Source organism: Hemitrygon akajei, chromosome 7 (genome assembly GCF_048418815.1).
Source record: "Hemitrygon akajei chromosome 7, sHemAka1.3, whole genome shotgun sequence".
NCBI classification, from domain to species: domain Eukaryota; kingdom Metazoa; phylum Chordata; class Chondrichthyes; order Myliobatiformes; family Dasyatidae; genus Hemitrygon; species Hemitrygon akajei.
The window spans coordinates 147,334,548-147,351,715 of record NC_133130.1 but is presented as its reverse complement, the minus strand read 5'-3'; the positions used below and the strand labels follow the sequence as shown (position 1 = coordinate 147,351,715).

At 40.1% G+C, this 17,168-nt stretch overlaps 1 protein-coding gene across 1 annotated transcript in view; it reads right to left on the bottom strand.

The window, feature by feature from the left end:
* Positions 1-329: 329 nt before the first annotated feature.
* LOC140731029 (chloride intracellular channel protein 1-like) overlaps positions 330-17,168 on the bottom strand; it is a 36,732-nt gene continuing 19,893 nt past the window's right edge. The window contains exons 3-6 of the mRNA XM_073052216.1: positions 15,094-15,219; positions 8,000-8,106; positions 7,025-7,188; positions 330-4,931 (exon numbers count right to left, since the gene is read on the bottom strand). Coding sequence (XP_072908317.1) covers positions 4,770-4,931; positions 7,025-7,188; positions 8,000-8,106; positions 15,094-15,219 — 559 coding nt within the window. The 3' untranslated portion in view covers positions 330-4,769. The remainder of the gene's footprint in view (positions 4,932-7,024; positions 7,189-7,999; positions 8,107-15,093; positions 15,220-17,168) is intronic.

Here is a 17,168-nt window from a genome sequence, read left to right as displayed (position 1 = left end):
GTTTATTTACTGTTTTTATGAAATACTTCTTAAATGCAGGGTTGCACTGAAGGCCTTGACAACTACACTGCTGACCACATCCAACAATATGAAAACCTATTTCACTAGCCAACAATTCTTGCCATTCCTAATGTTGAGCAAAACCTTCATAGAAATGTGGTGGCTTAAATCTAAAACACAATGCTTTATATAGTTTACATACAGTGTGGCATAATAAAACCTTACAAGGAAAGCCAGTGGATAGTTGTCATACTGAAGGAGGCTGTAGGCCAACACCAAATTGTCTTACACTGGTAATTAATGAGCAACATCAACACATTCAAAGGTAAAACATGGAATTTATTCAGAATTTTATTCAAGATATTATTTACAAGCAACCAATTCTGTTAAATCAGTAATAATTTTAGAAATCACTACTGCATTAAGCACAGTGCAAAGCAACTTAAATACAAGTTATTCCAGATTTAATTACCAGGAGAATGTCATTGGATGCAGAACAATACGAGTGTCATTTATGATTAAAGAAGTGCACCAATTATTGCCCAGCACTAACCACCCTAATGCTGATGGGACTGGTTCTTCCATTGTTTTAGTATCTGAGGTGTAGGTAACCCCATAGTACTGTTAGGTAGGCTGTTGCAGAGTGTGACCCCGTCAGACGTGGGCCTAATGAGTTATAACATGGGGAGAAACTATGACAAGGTATAGTACTAGAAACTGGTGCTTGCTGCCAATGTCCATCCAGATGGTGGTTGGAGGTTTGGGAGATGAGGATAAGGAGCATAAGGATATGTTCCAATCAGTACCATGAAGATCATAGATCTGACCCTGCCCTGGACTTATAACCACTCAATAGGCAGCACCATGCACTCTGTGAATCTGGGTCTTTGCTAACGAAGGGTTTCAACCACTGACCTGGTTGAGATCTGCCACTGCAAAATAGATTAGAGATTACAGCTGGAGTTTCCATAGTTTTCATGGACACAGGAATATGAATCCACACTGGGAATCAGAGAACCAATGCAACTTCTCAACATGGATGGGGATTCTCCATGGACTACAGAAGCAGTGACAAAAAAATTCTAGTTTAAGATCCCTCAGTAGAAGCATTACTTGTACATTGAGCAGCAGGAATCCATCAATGGTGAAAATAGCTTATTTATGGCAACACTACATATGATAAATAAGGTGCATTATCTCAGTGAGCAGAAATAGTAAACACTAAGCACAGAGATTTAATCTAGAAGATTTCAGATATAAAATGACAAATAGACTTCTATTAACAGCACAGACCAGGTACTGGTAAATGAGATTGGTATGTATGAGTATATGATGGTTGGCATGCATGGAGTGAGCTAAAGAGCCTGTTTCTGTACCGCAAGATATTATGACTCAATACATAACTGCAAGATCAAGCTTATTTTAATGGTGCCTGTTATTAATTTGCACCATTTATATTGTTGTTCAGTGCACTGCAACCTCCCCATAATAACAAAACTAGTTTGCATCTTCTAATGTTTCAGCCTACCAATGCTTAACATAATGGGGACTGTAAAATCGCCCTCCTGACCTTCAAATCCTCCTGACCTCCATAATCCTTCTACCATTCACGTCTATGTACTCTGGCTTGACCCCTCTGCAAAGGCAATAGTACCTACAATTTTCCAAATCAAGAAGCAATATGCTGGGAAAACAAAATTCCCGAAGAAGAATTTGACCTAATATGTCAACAATTCACTCCCCCACTGACACTGCTCAACCTCTTAAATTCTTGCAGTCGATTGTTGCCCCAGAGTCAAGCACCTACATTCTCATCTCTAAAATGTTCCAATCTTGTTTCTTGTCTAGTGGAATAACTTTTCTCCCATCATAACAATGCACAGTATGAAGCTGTGGTCTAGCAACGATTGTGCACATCCTGACATTATCCCCAATCTTTGCTTATATTCTCCTTAGCCCCAGCACTTAATGGTTTGCATTCTGTATACATTTTAACCATATCAACCCTGTCCTGTCTCTGTTAAGGATCTGTGCACATGCATTTCCAGGTCCCTCAGTTCCTATTCAATATCATCGCATGCATCATACCTATTCAATATTGTTCCACGTACCATACAGTATATTAACTTGCCTTGTTGCACCTCTACAAATGCATCACATTACACTTCTCATTTGCTATTTTTCTGCTGTACTGATAAGGCCATCAACATCCATAAGCAGGGGTTCCCAACTTAGAGTCTACAAACCACTCAATTAATGGTAATGCACCGTAACATAAAAAAAGGTCAGGAAACCCTGTTCTGAAGTTTAAAGGTTTCTTCTCTAACACTGCAGATCCAACATTTGAGGTACAACATTTAAAAACAGAATACACAATATATAATACAGCAGTGACATCCTTCATTTGAGTGAGTCAACTATTGAGGATATGCTGCCCTCCTGGAGCTGATAAAATTTAATAGAAAGGAGAAGAAAGCAGTACCGAAATCTAAATCTGTAACAGCAAAACTAAGTAATTTAATTCTGCTAACAATTATTATAACTATTTTTCACCACAACCTAATTTAAATCATACTTTAAGGTGTTTAAACATACACAGATACAAATATGAAATTTGATTCAAAGCAGATTTAATTCCAAATCTAAATATCGATTAAGCATATTGCAGAATGTGTGCTTGATCAATACTAAGTGCAATGCTTGATTTCTTTGATGGGTCTGTACTGGTGTAATCACTTGAGTGTTTATCTGCATTATCGCTATCTGATAAGTAAAATTAGAATTTCACCAACAAAAGCAAAAGGTAAAAGTTATTTATATTTGATAACAGAGTATACTTCTTTTATATCTCTGTATCTGCAGTGAGTCCTCCAAGAGGACCTCAAACTTGTCATGGGGTTTGGAGGCTTGCGTGTCTCAATGACTCAGAGAACTGGGTTGGATACACTCAGGGCTTTATGCTTTGGCTCTTGGTAGTGTCACCCATGCCAAACAAGTCAAGGGTAGAGTCCAGACGAAGAATGGTCCAACAGTCCTCCAGGTTCTGGGATTTAGCTCAATGCTAAAACTCTGACTGGTCAAACAAAACCCTTACAGAAACAGCAATAAATAATCCTTCTGTATCTGTGTGCGATGGTACACACAGACAGAGATGGAAGACCTTCATTGCTGCCCTAAATGCCAGGCTGTAATGAGCTGTAAGTAATCTGCTGTGAGTAGAACCATAGAACATTACAGCACAGAAACAGGCCTTTTGGCCCTTCTTGGCTGTGCCGAACCATTTTTATGCCTAGTCCCACTGAGCTGCACCTGGACCATATCCCTCCATACACCTCTCATCCATGTACCCGTCCAAGTTTTTCTTAAATGTTAAAAGTGAGCCCGCATTTACCACTTCATCTGGCAGCTCATTCCACACTCCCACCACTCTCTGTGTGAAGAAGCCCCCCCCCCCACATTCCCTTTAAACTTTTTCCCCTTCACCCTTAACCCATGTCCTCTGGTTTCTTTCTCCCCTAGCCTCAGTGGAAAAAGCCTGCTTGCATTCACTCTATCTATTCTATTGTTTCTTGGATTCACTGAGTATGCCCACAAGAAACAGATCTCAGAGTTGTATATGGTAACATATATGTACTTCGGTCATAAATTTAATAAGTAGGGAATTTAAATTCAAGTAATTTTAAAAAATTTGTCTAATTATGTTTCATTTCCACCAATCTGTCATGCTGCATTGGAACATCAAGAATTTTTAAACTGTTTCTAGGGTTTTTCAGCCTTCTAGAAAAATGGTGTCATCTTAATTAGAATTGCCACGTTCTTCAGTCAAATCTCTCAGGCCTGTAATTTTCTCAACAAGTACAGAATTATTAATAAAAATATACAGTTTAACTTTATTGGAAGGCACACATTGGTATTAATGAAACTAGAGATTTCACAAAGGTTTTGCTTGTCTGTAACATTAACTTCAGAATATTTGAACCTTCATCTTTAAAACAAGCCAAAAGCTATATGATGAACTGAGACCGAGGCTTGGGCCTACTCTAACTGTTCCGGGGAATCATGTCTATGGACTCAAATTTGGTTCGGAATACTGTTGCTTGCTTCGATTGTTTGCACGATTTGTGTTTTTTTCCCCCTCCTTCTCTGAGCATTGGGTGTTAGTCTTTCTAACAATGGAGCTTAGAAAAATAGAGAGCTATGGGTAAGCTTAGTAATTTCTAAGATAGGGATATGTTCAGCACAACTTTGCAGGCAGAAGGGCCTCTATTGTGCTGTAGGTTTTCTATGTTTTTTTTAAATTGGGTTCTTTCAGGTTCCTTGCTTTGTGGCTACCTGTAAGCAGACAAATCTCAAGGTGTATAATTTATATATTCTTTGATAAATAAATGTACTTAGGAATCCTTTGAAGATCTAAAGAAAGTTTTGCCAAAATTTCAATGAAATCATTATTGAGTGGAGTTGGGGTGAATAATATATTTTACATTTCCCATACTCTAACCCTCTCATTCATGAAATTACATCAATACAGAGCTAAAGGAACTAGTCATTCTAATGAGCTGTCTCCTCTTCGTATTTTGGTGATCTGGACTTTCAGAAGTCCCCAGTGGCCCTTTAGAAATTGAGGCTCCAGAAACACAACATCCAATATGAACAGAGAGATTTGTATGTGAGAATGCTGTATTGTTTTAAAGCTTGACAGTTCTAATTATCAGCATAAAAACAGACCCATGACAGGAGGTGATCTCTGATACACCTCTAGAAACCAAAATCTATACTAGTGTTTTCACAACATTTTTATATGCCAGTTTAATCTCTTCTTCATTGGGGCAGGTATTCATAAACTCTTCACGTTTTTCTGCACTTTCCAGATACCTACACAGGCCTCTGAGTTGCTTCGGGATAGTAAAGTTCCGATAATGCTTGCATACAACCTGTTAAGAAATCGGATAGTCGGTGGTGTCATTAGTATGACTATGCAAACCATGGGAACAATATTATACAACAGGTCGTCACACCTCTCATAGCATGCAGCCCACAAACAGCTTCACACTCAAACAGTTATGAATAAGTGGATAAAGAGACAGAGTACCATACACACATACCCAAAATGGTTTATTTATTTATTTAGATAAAAATAGTTTTACAAATTTGTGGATCTTCTCTTAATGACATCAGTCACAGATTATGTTTCTCTAAACACTATCAAATTTCTCCAACAACTTTAACACCTGACATGAATCACCCTTTAATAAGCCCAGCCTATGGAAACTCACACAGTACAGGCCCAGATTTTAAAAGGAAATGCCAGCTCATTCTGGATTTCTACATGCTCATGCATGAGTGTTAAAGTTGCAAACTTGCTGTTTGGTGGTACCCTTATGTTGGACTTCTCAGTTTCAGGAGTACGAGTTTGCAAGGATTCCCTGGTTCCTAATGGGGATCCTATCAGACAAGTGAAGTACAAATTCTTCTCCAGTGACTGTACTAGAGAGGGTGCAAAACAGATTCACCGAGATATTCTAGCTATCATCCTTCCCTTTCCCCCACCTTTTTTTATTCTGCAACTTCCACCTTCCTTTCCAGCCTGGAAGGGTCTTGGCCTTAAATTTCTATAGAAGCTGCCTGACCTGCTGAGTTTCTCCAACATTTTATGAGTATTGTTTGGAATTTCCAACATCTGCAGATTTTCTCATGTTTATGATTCATCATGATATTGCCTGAGTGGGGGACATTTTTATTATTGGAAAAATTAGATGGACTGACCCCATTTTCCCCAGAGTGAAGGAAGTTGAAGGTTGATGATATTAGTGTATCAAATTATAAAAGATATTGCACTAAATCTCTTTCCCACGAAAAAGAAGAGGGCATGGGTTTAATGTGAAAGGAAAAAGTTTTAAAGGGGATCAGAGGGGAAAGTTTTCTTGCATAGAGGGCAGTCAATTGCTGGAATTCACTGCCAGAGGAGGTAGTGGAATTAGATGCAGTTATTACATTTAAGAGGTATTTAGACACTTAAATAAGCAAGGTATAGAAAGGCATGGTCCAAATGGGGGAAAATGGGATTTGCACAGGCAGACCAATTTATTGACATGGACAAGGTGGGCTGAGGGCCTGTTTCTGTGCGGTACAACTAGGAGAATGACTATAAGGGACTAAGTGTTGGTGCATACAGGTAATATTTTAACTGTTAAGCTTACAACTTTTTGAATTAGCTAAGATAATTTTAATGGTTTGAATGCATCGCAATGCTAGAAGCACTTAGCTTTTAACAGCTTTTTCAACTAGTTAAACCAGTAGTGTGATTTAGCCAATGGGTATAACTGATAACAGTGACAGCTAACAGGGCTGCTGCTTCTCAGCTCCGGTGGGCCCAAGTCAATTCTGACTTCCGAGTCTGACAGTGTGGAGTCTGCGTGTTATTCCTCATGGCTGTGTTCCCTGTTGATGCTCCGGTTTCCTCCCGCATCCCAAGACTTTGGTGGGTTAATTGAGGACTGTAAATCGATCCTAGGACGTAGAGAGAGGCTGAATGTGGGGGTATTGATGGAAATATTGGAAAAAACTAATGAATTTACAGCAGGATTAGTGGAAACAAATAGCTGGAGACCAGGAGAGATGCAATTGACTGAAGAGCCTGTTAGTTTGGTGTTGTGGCTTATAACAAAATGACTTGAAGGTGGGGCTCATCCTTCCTCCCTGCCCTTCAAACTTACATCACACATCATCATGTCACTGTGCAATGTCTCCCTACAATTTTTGGAGCTAGCTTCTGTCATACAAGTTCTCTCCAGACGTATCCAGACAAGGCAAGTGCTAAGATTATGGGCAGGCATGGACAGCACAGCAACAACTGAAGATTTGAGGCCATTGAATCAGGGAGTGGGTGCTGTTAATGGTTACAACAGGACTCTGAGTCCCAAAATAAAGACCTCTAACCCAACTCATGTACTATTTGGAAGATAAGTATCTATCCTACAGAACGAGATACCCAACGATACAGTCCATGTCTTGAAACCTCACTCACCTTGACAATGTAGAGTTTAGGCAGGAGATTGCAGTCTGCTAGCGTCAGCTCATTTCCGTCCAAGAATAATCGCTCTGATGGCCGAGAACTGTCCTCGTGTGGCAAAGGTGTGTTCAGGTATTGTTCCAACTCCAAGAGCGCTTTCAGGAACAACTTCTCCAAAGCTAAACACAATAATACAATGTTTAGAACCATCTGCCAACTGTACAGCTCTTACTCACAGTAAAGCCCATCCTACTGGATTCTGACCAAACACTAGTTAAGCCAAAGATAATGGGGTAGATTTTCCTCATTGGAAAATAAGCCTAACATTTTACAAGGAAGTATATGCTAGCTATAATCCTGTAGATTGCTAAATTGGTTTTATTGTTGTCATACATACCAAGTTCAGTGAAAAACGTGCATTCCATCAGTGCAGTGCATTGAAGTAGTAAAAGGGAAAATGAGAACACAAACTTAAATACATTGACTGGAAACGCTCACATATTCACTCAGTAGATTGGAAAAAATGTATACATATTGCTCACTGCACAAATGGAAAGGCGCATTTCTTGAGAACAAAATGGCAATACAAACTAACAAGACTTAGAAGTATTGATGTGAGTTCCCAGGTTGGCAGACACAGGGAGGGTCAGAGGATCTGATGTATGGGTCCAATGGATCGCTTGGCAGCTACTAATCAGTTTGTTTGGACGAAGAGGATAGATAACAGAAACCTATTGATTGGTTGAGAAACAGACCACTTTTTGACTCATTTTACCATCTTTAGCAGGGTTTCCAAACCTTTGCTTAATGGTATTGGTCCATGGCATTAAAAGAGTTGGGAACTCCTGATCTGCAGGAACTGTGGTTCAGTACCTGCTTAGATTAGTAACTAATGAGACATTATGCTGATATAAGGAGATAAACTTCATACAACTGGGCCTTAATTAGTACACCATCAATTTTCACATCAAATGCATATGATAAACTCACTTTCGTTCTTTGCAGAAAGTGGATTCTTAATGTAAGCTGAGAACCTCTGGAAGATGTTATCGCCTGCAGTCCTGGACTCCTTGTATCTGACATCCAGTTTAGGGTACCTGAGATAAACAAAGACCCATATATAAAATGGCTGCCAGACTCTGCATCTGAATGATATGAACTGATAAGGCAAAAAATCTATAAAAACCACTCTTATACTTCATACTGTTTACTTCATTAAGAGTATCCTGACTGAACAGGAACAACACGAGGGCCAAGAGCTGGCAGGGGTCATGTGGTGCTCCAAGCCCATTGCACTTTTTAATAAGATGAGCTGCTATTTGATTTCAAGTCCACTTTTAAAACTTCAGAATCAGAATTAGGTTTAATATCGCTGCCGTATGTCATGAAACTTTACGGCAACAGTACAATGCGATGCATGACAGAGAGAAAAAGAAAACCATGAATTAAATATATATAAAATAATTAAATGAAACAAGAAGTGCAAAATAACAAGAAATATATAAAAGTAGTGAGGTAGTAGTGTTCACAAGTTCAATGTCCATTTAAAAATTGGAATTCAGGGGGGAAGAAGCTGATCTTGAATTATTGAGTGTGTGTCTTCAGGCTCCTGTACCTTCTTCTTGAAAGTAGTAATGAGAAAAGGGCATGTCCTGAATAACGGGGGTCTTTAATGATGGATGCCGCGTTTCTGAGACACAACTCCTTGAAGATGACCTAGACACTACGGAAGCCAGTGCCCAATACGGAGATGGCTAATTTTACAACTCTCTAAAGCTTACTTCGATCCTGTGCAGTAGCCGCCCGATACCAGATGTTGATGCAGCCAGTTAGAATGCTCTCCATGGTGCATCTGTAGAAATTGTAGGAAGTCTCCACACACTCCTAATGAAATACTGTCACTGTGTTGCCTTCTTTATAGCTGCATCAATATGTTGGGTCCAGGTTAGATCCTCAGAGATACTGACACCCAGGAACTTGAAAATTGTTCACTCTCTCCACTCCTGATCCCTCTTTGAGGATTGATTCTGTATTTCCTTGTCTTACTCTTTCTGAAGTCCACAATTAGCTCTTTGGTCTTACTGATATTGAATGCAAGGTTGTTGCTGCAACACCACCCAACCAGCTGGTTTAGCTCGCTCCTGTACCCCCTCTCATCACCATCCTAAATTCTGCCAACAATGATTACATAGTCAGCAAATTTCCTGTTCTCATACCCTTCAACTCCTCTAATTGGTGTACCTCAGCCTTGGGACTCAATATTCATAATGCTTTATGGTAAAATATTTGAAAAACTCATGATTTTAGGAGAAGGAATTCTTCAACATCTGGATACTAAGTGGTTAATCTCTTATAGTCGCACTGTATCCATCATTCTACACTTTCCCACTCTCACTATATCTACTTTGCAAGTCCCCCAACATCTTATATATGTTTCAATAAGATTACATACAATTCCACAAAACTTCAGGAATCTTGTAATTTAACCTACTCAAACTAGAAAACAAACTACCGTAATAAATCTCTATTGAAAGGATGAAGAGACAAAAACAATACTCCAGGTGCGTTCTCCAGGTGTGATCTCAGAAAAGGCCTGTAACATCATAGCAAGTCTTCTTCATCCATGCATTTCATCCCTCATTTCTGTTTGCCTTCCTAATTCACTGCTGTAACAGCAAGACAAACTTTTGTGTTTCTTGTGCAAGCCTACCCAGGTGTTTAAGAACAATAGCATTTGATACGTAATACCCTTACTCATCAATTCTTCCTAGAAAAGCAAATAACCCCTCATCCTCTCTTTATACTCCATTTCATATCTTTTTGCCATTCACTCAAGTTGTCCATACCCTGTTGCACAGTCTTTGTGCCCGTACAACTCAGTTTTTCACCAATCTGTGCATTATAAGCGAATGTGGACATTATTAATGGTTTACGTATCCAAATCCTCCAAGAAGTCCGCAAGCTTACCATACGGTTTGGAGGCTTGCGTGCCTCTGTGACCCAGAGGGTGATGCTGGCTTGGGCCAGCGCATTATGCTTTGACTTTTGGTAGGGTCATCCATGCCCAGCAGGTCAAAGGGTAGAGGCCAGACTGAGTGTGTTCCATAGGTCCTCCTGGTTCAGGGGTTCAGCTTAGTGCTAACAACCCTGACCGGTAGAACTAAATCGTTAAGGAAACAGCAATGAAGACTGCTTCTACATCCGAGTGTGATGCTGTTCCTGACTCTCCACTTGGGACAGCATTACTGACCGTAGTGAAAAACAAGAGGAAGCTACTGACGTTATGAAGGAAGCCCTGAACACTGCCAGGGGAGGACCTTCATTGCTGCCCCAAATGAAAGCGTAACAGGCAGTATGTATCTAATTCATTGAGATGGATTGGAAATATCTGAGGCTCCAACACTGATTCCTCAGACACCCAATCTGCTACAACATGCTGAAGTGAAAATGCACTGTTTATTCTCACTCACTGCCCCTTCTCTGTTAGCCCATCTTCTTTCTTAATGAATTTTACTGTCCACATCATGAGCACCCATCTTGTACAGCCACATTTTTTATAACAACTTATGAAATCCTCTTACCTGCCCATCAGTTCCCTCTGGTGCTCCTCCTTCTTCCCTTCCTTGCATGATTTTCTGTCCTTCCCTATCAGATTTCCCCTTCTCCAGCCCTTTATCTCTTTCACCAATCAACTTCTCGGCTCTTTACTTCACCCCCCCCCCCCCACCCCTTCTCCCAGTTTCACCTACCACCTGACATCTTGTACTTCTACCTCCTCTCCTCCTACCTTCTCCTCTTTCTTTCCAGTCCTGATGAAGGGTCTTGGCCCAAAACTTCAACTGTTTACTCTTTTCCATAGATGTTGCCTGGCCTGCTGAGTTCCTCCAGCACTTTGTGTGTGTGTTGCTTTGGATTTTCAGCATCTGTAAATTTTCTTGTGCTTCTGAGCATATGTCAGAGCTCAGTGCAGCCCATTGTGAGAAATTGGAAAAATATGAAACCACAGCCATACCACCTAGCTCAGGCCTTCCCTCTAAACCTAGCCACTGCAGAAGAGTGACTCGTGTTAAAGAGGCTACTGTGATACCAGCGATAGCTCTGAGTGAGCTGCAGAAGTCAATGGCCGCCACTGTGGATGAAGTTCATGGCTCCACAATCTCTAAGACCTTGTACAAAAAGAGTAGTTATGGAAGGAGCCCTGGCTAAAAAATGTATATCCCTGGCTACAAAGACTTTGCAAAGCATCACTTAAAAGATACTGTAAAGATGTGGAAGAATGTCTTGTGATTTGGTGAGACTAAAGTGGAACATTCTGGCCTCAACACTAAGCAGTACATGTAAATCTAATAGTGTGCATCTGCCAGGTAACACCATCCCTACTGTAAAGTATGGTGGAGATAGCATCATGCTATTGATCTTGAATTAAAAACCTGCTAGACTCTGCCAGTAAGCTTAAACTGGGCAGGAAGTTCATCTCCCAGCAGGGCAAAAACCCAAAGTACACCACCAGAGCAACCATAGAGTGGCTTCAAATGAAGAAAATTGATGTCGTTGAGTGGCCTGTTGCTGATCTTTCCCGATCGAATATCTCTGGAAAGACCTCAAAATTGCTGTAAAACACTACTCTCCAACTAACCTGGCACAGCTTTTGTGCAATTTTGCAAAGAGGAATGGGCAAATCTGCTCCTGCATGTTGTGCAAAGCTAATAGAGACTTATCCAAAAGATTACTGGAAATAGCTGCTGGAGGTGGCTCAACTAGATACTGAGCAAAGGAGGATGGATATTTTTGAACTGCAGACATTTCAGTCTCTAAGTTTTTAATTTTTCGTTCTTTACAATTTTCCGTGTTTTTTGGGTTCTATTGAGAAAAAAAGAGCATGTTCAAAGGTTCAAAGTTTCATTTATTATCAACAAATATATGTAGTATACAACTCTGAGATTTGTCTTCTCCACAAAACAAAGAAAGCCATGGAAGTCATTCAAGAAAAACATCCAATCCACTCCACACTCAAAAAGGAATGGTAACACGATCATCAACCCCCACAGGCCCCACCTCCCCCTGCCTAAAAGACAAAAAGCGCCACGCAACAACAAGAACATCAACCCCCAAATCTCCCACACAAAAAGAACTAAAACACTCGCCAAAAAGCAACAAGAATGGTAACCCCCAAACTCTCCCTCACACAAAGGAAACTAACGAACTCCCCAAATGGCAACAAGAACATTATCCCTCAAGCTCCCCCTCGCACAAAAGAAACTAGTAAACTCCACAAACAGCTTTAGAAACGAACAGGCAAAAGCACAGAATATAAAAACCATGGAACTGAAAGAGTCCACAGTTCACAGTCCAATCCTTAAATCACAGAACTTCGGTAGCATCCTGCGATAGGATTGAGAGAGAGATACCACTCAAACACAGAGGCTTTCCCTCCATCAGCAGCAACCACACAGACCTCTTCTTCAGCAGCAGTGATCAAGAGGCAGGTAGTCGGCGGTGAGCCTCGCTCAGTTGCCACATTCACCTCGATATTTCAACCTTCCTCAATGCTTTTGTCCGTGATTAATGGACACTGTAATCAGCAAAATGCAGTCAGTCGTGGGCTCAGGTCTCTTCTCTAAGCTTCTTTGCCTCAAGGCCACTTGCACTTGTTTACTAGAACCTTCTCGTAGGCAGCAAAGTGCTAGATCACTCAATCAAATCGCCAAACTGCAAATTGCAGGCTCTAGCAATTCCAGAGGCACGGTTAGGATAAAAAGCAGCTAAAAAAAGTGAAATAAACAGATGTGTGGACTATCTGGAAGAAGTCGACCAAGGAAGTGTCGTACGCTGGTGACACCTTGACCAGAAGCCTTTGTATGTGAATCACAAACTAAAGTTCTCAGTTAATTTGATCAAAATCCCTGGCTGTAAAACTCTTTTATGTGCACAAAGGGTTAGGGCTGAATTCTTTTACAAGGCACTATGTGCTTCTCAAAATGATCATATCTTCAGCAATGGATTTCAGCATTTTCATGATAACTAACATTAAACTAAGTGGCCCATAGTCCTTCTCTCTCTCTTCTTTTCCGGAAGAGTGTAGTTACATATGTCTCAGTGTCAGATGCAAGTGGAACACCTGCATTACTTCAGTGTTAAAAACAAACAGTTGCGTGGTTTAGTTTTGGTTGCCTGACAAGAATTTGAACTTGATCAGCAGGATGCTAAAGATTGTTTCACCAATGTCAACATCCAAAGTTCAACAAGTGTTCCCACTGTCATTACTAAACAGAACCATTTAAAAACAAAAAAAAGTACAATAAAAGTACGTATTGCAAGGTAACAATTTTGCCTCAGGCCGTGCAACTTGTTAACTACAAACTGAGATGTAATGGAATCTTTTACTTACCGGGCTGTCAAATGAAAAGTAGGTCGCAGTGAATTAGATTGGTTGTTAAATCAAAGGAAGTTAAGGGTATATTAAATAGAAAAGAAATTAAATAGAAATGTTGAAAGCTATTTGGGGAGAGGATTGAGTCAACAAAGAAGACTTGTACACAGGAGAGTCAGTAACCAGAGGGCAAAGAAGCCAAAATTAATCTGTGCAAAAGGGACTGATTTCTTTAACCCAGTGCAGAATGAATATGAGTTATGAACAGTATTTGTTACTTTAATGCTGACGTCCTTATAACTAGCTAACATTTGAGCGCAATATTGTTGATAGGAAGTTTTGGAGACTGTCCACGAACACAGGGTTACTTGCTTTGTTCCAGCTCAATATGTCTCACACATAACAATTTGTATGTTATGTAATGGACCATATTAGTAGTTAAGCATCAATGGGGCATCCAATTTCATACTCAGCAAATTGCTCAAATGCAGATTCCATTCTCCAAATGTGGAATCAGATTAAGTAAAAATTGTGCCTGCAAATAGTTTCCAAGCTAAATATTCACTTGAAAAGAAAGAGTTTGCAAGTGTCGAGGAAAGAACTGGGGAGTAATTGTTCTTGTCAAGAAATTACACAGAATTGATAGGACAAAATATAACGTTTCTAAACTTATAATTGAGTGCTTAACCCTTTTTAATCCAAAAGATGTACATTTTCTCATACGCAAGTATTTTCTTTGTTCCCTCAGTCCATCATCAAGGAATCCCACCACCCAGGTCATGCTCTCTTCTCTTGCCAACAGGAATGTGGTACAGGAGACTCAGGACCCACACCACCAGGTACAGGAACAGCTTTTAAGCCTCAACCATCATGCTCTTGAACCAAAGGGGATAACTTCACTCGCCCCATCGCTGAAATGTTTCCACAACTTCTGGACTCACTTTCAAGGACCCTTCATCTCGCGTTTGCAATATTTATTGTTTATTTATTTATTATTATTTCTTCTTTCTTTTTGTGGTTGTAAAGCTTGTTGTCATTTGCACACTGGTTGAATGTCCAAGTTGGCTCAGTCTTTCACTGATTTTTATTATGGTTATTATTCTATTATGCATTTATTTAGTATGCCTGCAAGAAAATGAATCTCAAGGTTGAACATGGTGACATACATGTTAATTGATAATAAATTTACTTTGAACTTAATTAACTTCATTGGCTTTACTAGCTATATTAGTTAAGGATGTTAAGGTCCAAATTCTAATTCAATGGTTGTGAACACTCTGATTTAAGGTTAGAGTGGTAGAATCTTGGGGGGGGGTGGGTGTTGTAATGGAGAAATGGGGAGAACAAAATCTAACCACTGTAAAATTAGTGTGAATGACAGTTTGATTGTCAGTACAAAGCTGATAGACAAAATAGCATGTTTCCATATTGTATGACTTTATGACATCATGAGAGATCAGAGCTATTCTGGGTTTGCTCTAGATTGGTAACACCCAGACAGTACCATATAAAGAATTCCATATACAATAAGTTTAAAAGAGTTAAAATTGTTTAAAGATTTAAAAGGGAAGATAAGAGATGGCTGGGAGATTTGAAACATTGGAAAGTTCAAGGATATGAGTAGAAGATGGCCAGAAGGCACTGAAAACAGCACAAGATAAGACAGCTACTAGCAATAAGACTGCAGAATAAGACCATGTGCAGTCTTACTTACTTGGGAGGAGCGAGAACCTCTTCTAAAAATTCTTCAATTTTGTTATTATCTGTCTTGAGCTCACCATTGTAGATAAGAAAGGGCAGCTGGCTCCCCGGAGCAATCTCTTTCAAGACATCGGGGTTCCTTAAGAAAAAGAGATATACATTATAATTCAAGTCAACTCAAGACCTGAACAAGATACTTCAATAAGCGTACACAAAAGTACAACCTGAAATTCAAAAAGATACAATGGTCGAATATGTGGTAGATTCACACATGGGCCTGTGTAACATGACTCATTCCTGTTCTCAGTTTGAGGGATTTTATATATTCAGAAGTTTTGATGAAACCCATTCTGGAACTTCAGTTCCTATTTTGAAAGCCTTCTCTCAGCCCTATCAACACAGCCCAGTCTTCTCTTTTCCTTTATATACTTAACTAGTTTACTATTTAACGCACTCATACTGTTCCCTTATCTACTCTGTAATATGTTCCATGGACTAACCACTCCCTCAGTGGCAATGTCTCTTCGCAATCTACTAGTGATCATGTTTTGTCTACAACACCTAGGTTTGCTCTGGAAATATCTAGTCTGTTAAACATTCATAACTTCAAAGACAAAATCAGAAAATTCTGAAAATACTCACCAGGTCAGACTGGACCTGGGGAAAGAGAAGCAAGGGTCAACATTTGAAATTGGAGAGCCTTCATCAGAGGGTTTCAGTATTGAATAATGGGGCAGCACACGGGCTTTGAGGAGAGGTCTCCAACCTGAGTCATCGACTCTGTTTCTCGCCCCTTAGATGCAGCCTGGGCTGCAGAATAATTCCAGCATTTTCTGTTTTTGTTTTAGATTTGCAGCATCAGAAACTTGTTTTGATTTTGTTTCAACCTTCAGAATTACAAGGATCGCTTCCTAGAATCTAGGATGAATACAGTATCCTGGTGGAGGACTTTATCAAATGGTGCAAGCTGAATCATCTGCAGCTCAACAACAGTAAGACAAAGGAGATGGTGATGGACTAAGCCTGCACTACTCCCTGTTACTATTATTGATGGCGCAGATGTGGATATGGTGAGGACCTACAAGTACCTGAGGGTGCACCTGGATGACAGACTTGAGTGGAGCACCAACACAGAGGCTGTGTACAAGGAAGGCCAAAGTCACCTCTACTTCCTGAGGAGAATGAAGTCCTTTGGAGTAGGCAGGCCTCTCCTTTACATAACACAAAGTACACTGCAGATGCTGTGGTCAAATCAAGACATACAAAAAAGCTGGATGAACTCAGCAGGTCGGGCAGCATCCGTTGAAAGGAGCAGTCAACGTTTCGGGTCGAAATGTTGACTGCTCCTTTCAACGGATGCTGCCCGACCTGCTGAGTTCATCCAGCTTTTTTGTACGTCTCTCCTTTACATGTTCTGCCAGTCTGTTGTTACCAGTACAGCCTTCTACATGGTGATGTGCTGAGGCAATGGCATCAACATAAGTGATGCCAATGGGCTCAATAAACTGGTTAGAAAGTTTGACTCTGTTCTCCCAGGCAAACTGGATACACTGGAGGCTGTGGTAGAACAAAAGGGCCCTACGGAAAATCCTGGCAATTCTGGACAATGCTTCTCACCTTCTGCATGCTAACTTGACTAGCTGGACAGAGGAACTCTTTTAGTAATAGACTAAGACAGCTGCACTTCTCCAAAGATCACTAAATGATGCCATTCTTACCCTCGGCCATTAGTCTCTGTAATGAGTCAAGGAAGTAATGGCTCTGGGAAGTGATGATTCCCTCCTGTTAGACTGTTTGTGGTAACTTTTTTTTAATTCTTTCTTACTTCTCCTTACTTCTCTTCTAATATTTGTATATTTCTGCACTTGTAATGCTACTGTGACACTGTAGTTTCCTTTGTGATCAATAAAGTATATGCTTAACTGTACTTTTTTCCTGATAAGATATCACTATGCCTGAAAGAGTGAAGAAAAGATTTAGAAGGATGTTGCCAGGACTTGAGGATCTGAGCTATAAGGAAAGATTAGAACTTTATTCCCTGGAGTGTAGGAGAATGAAGGGAGATCCTATAGAGGTAAACAAAATTAC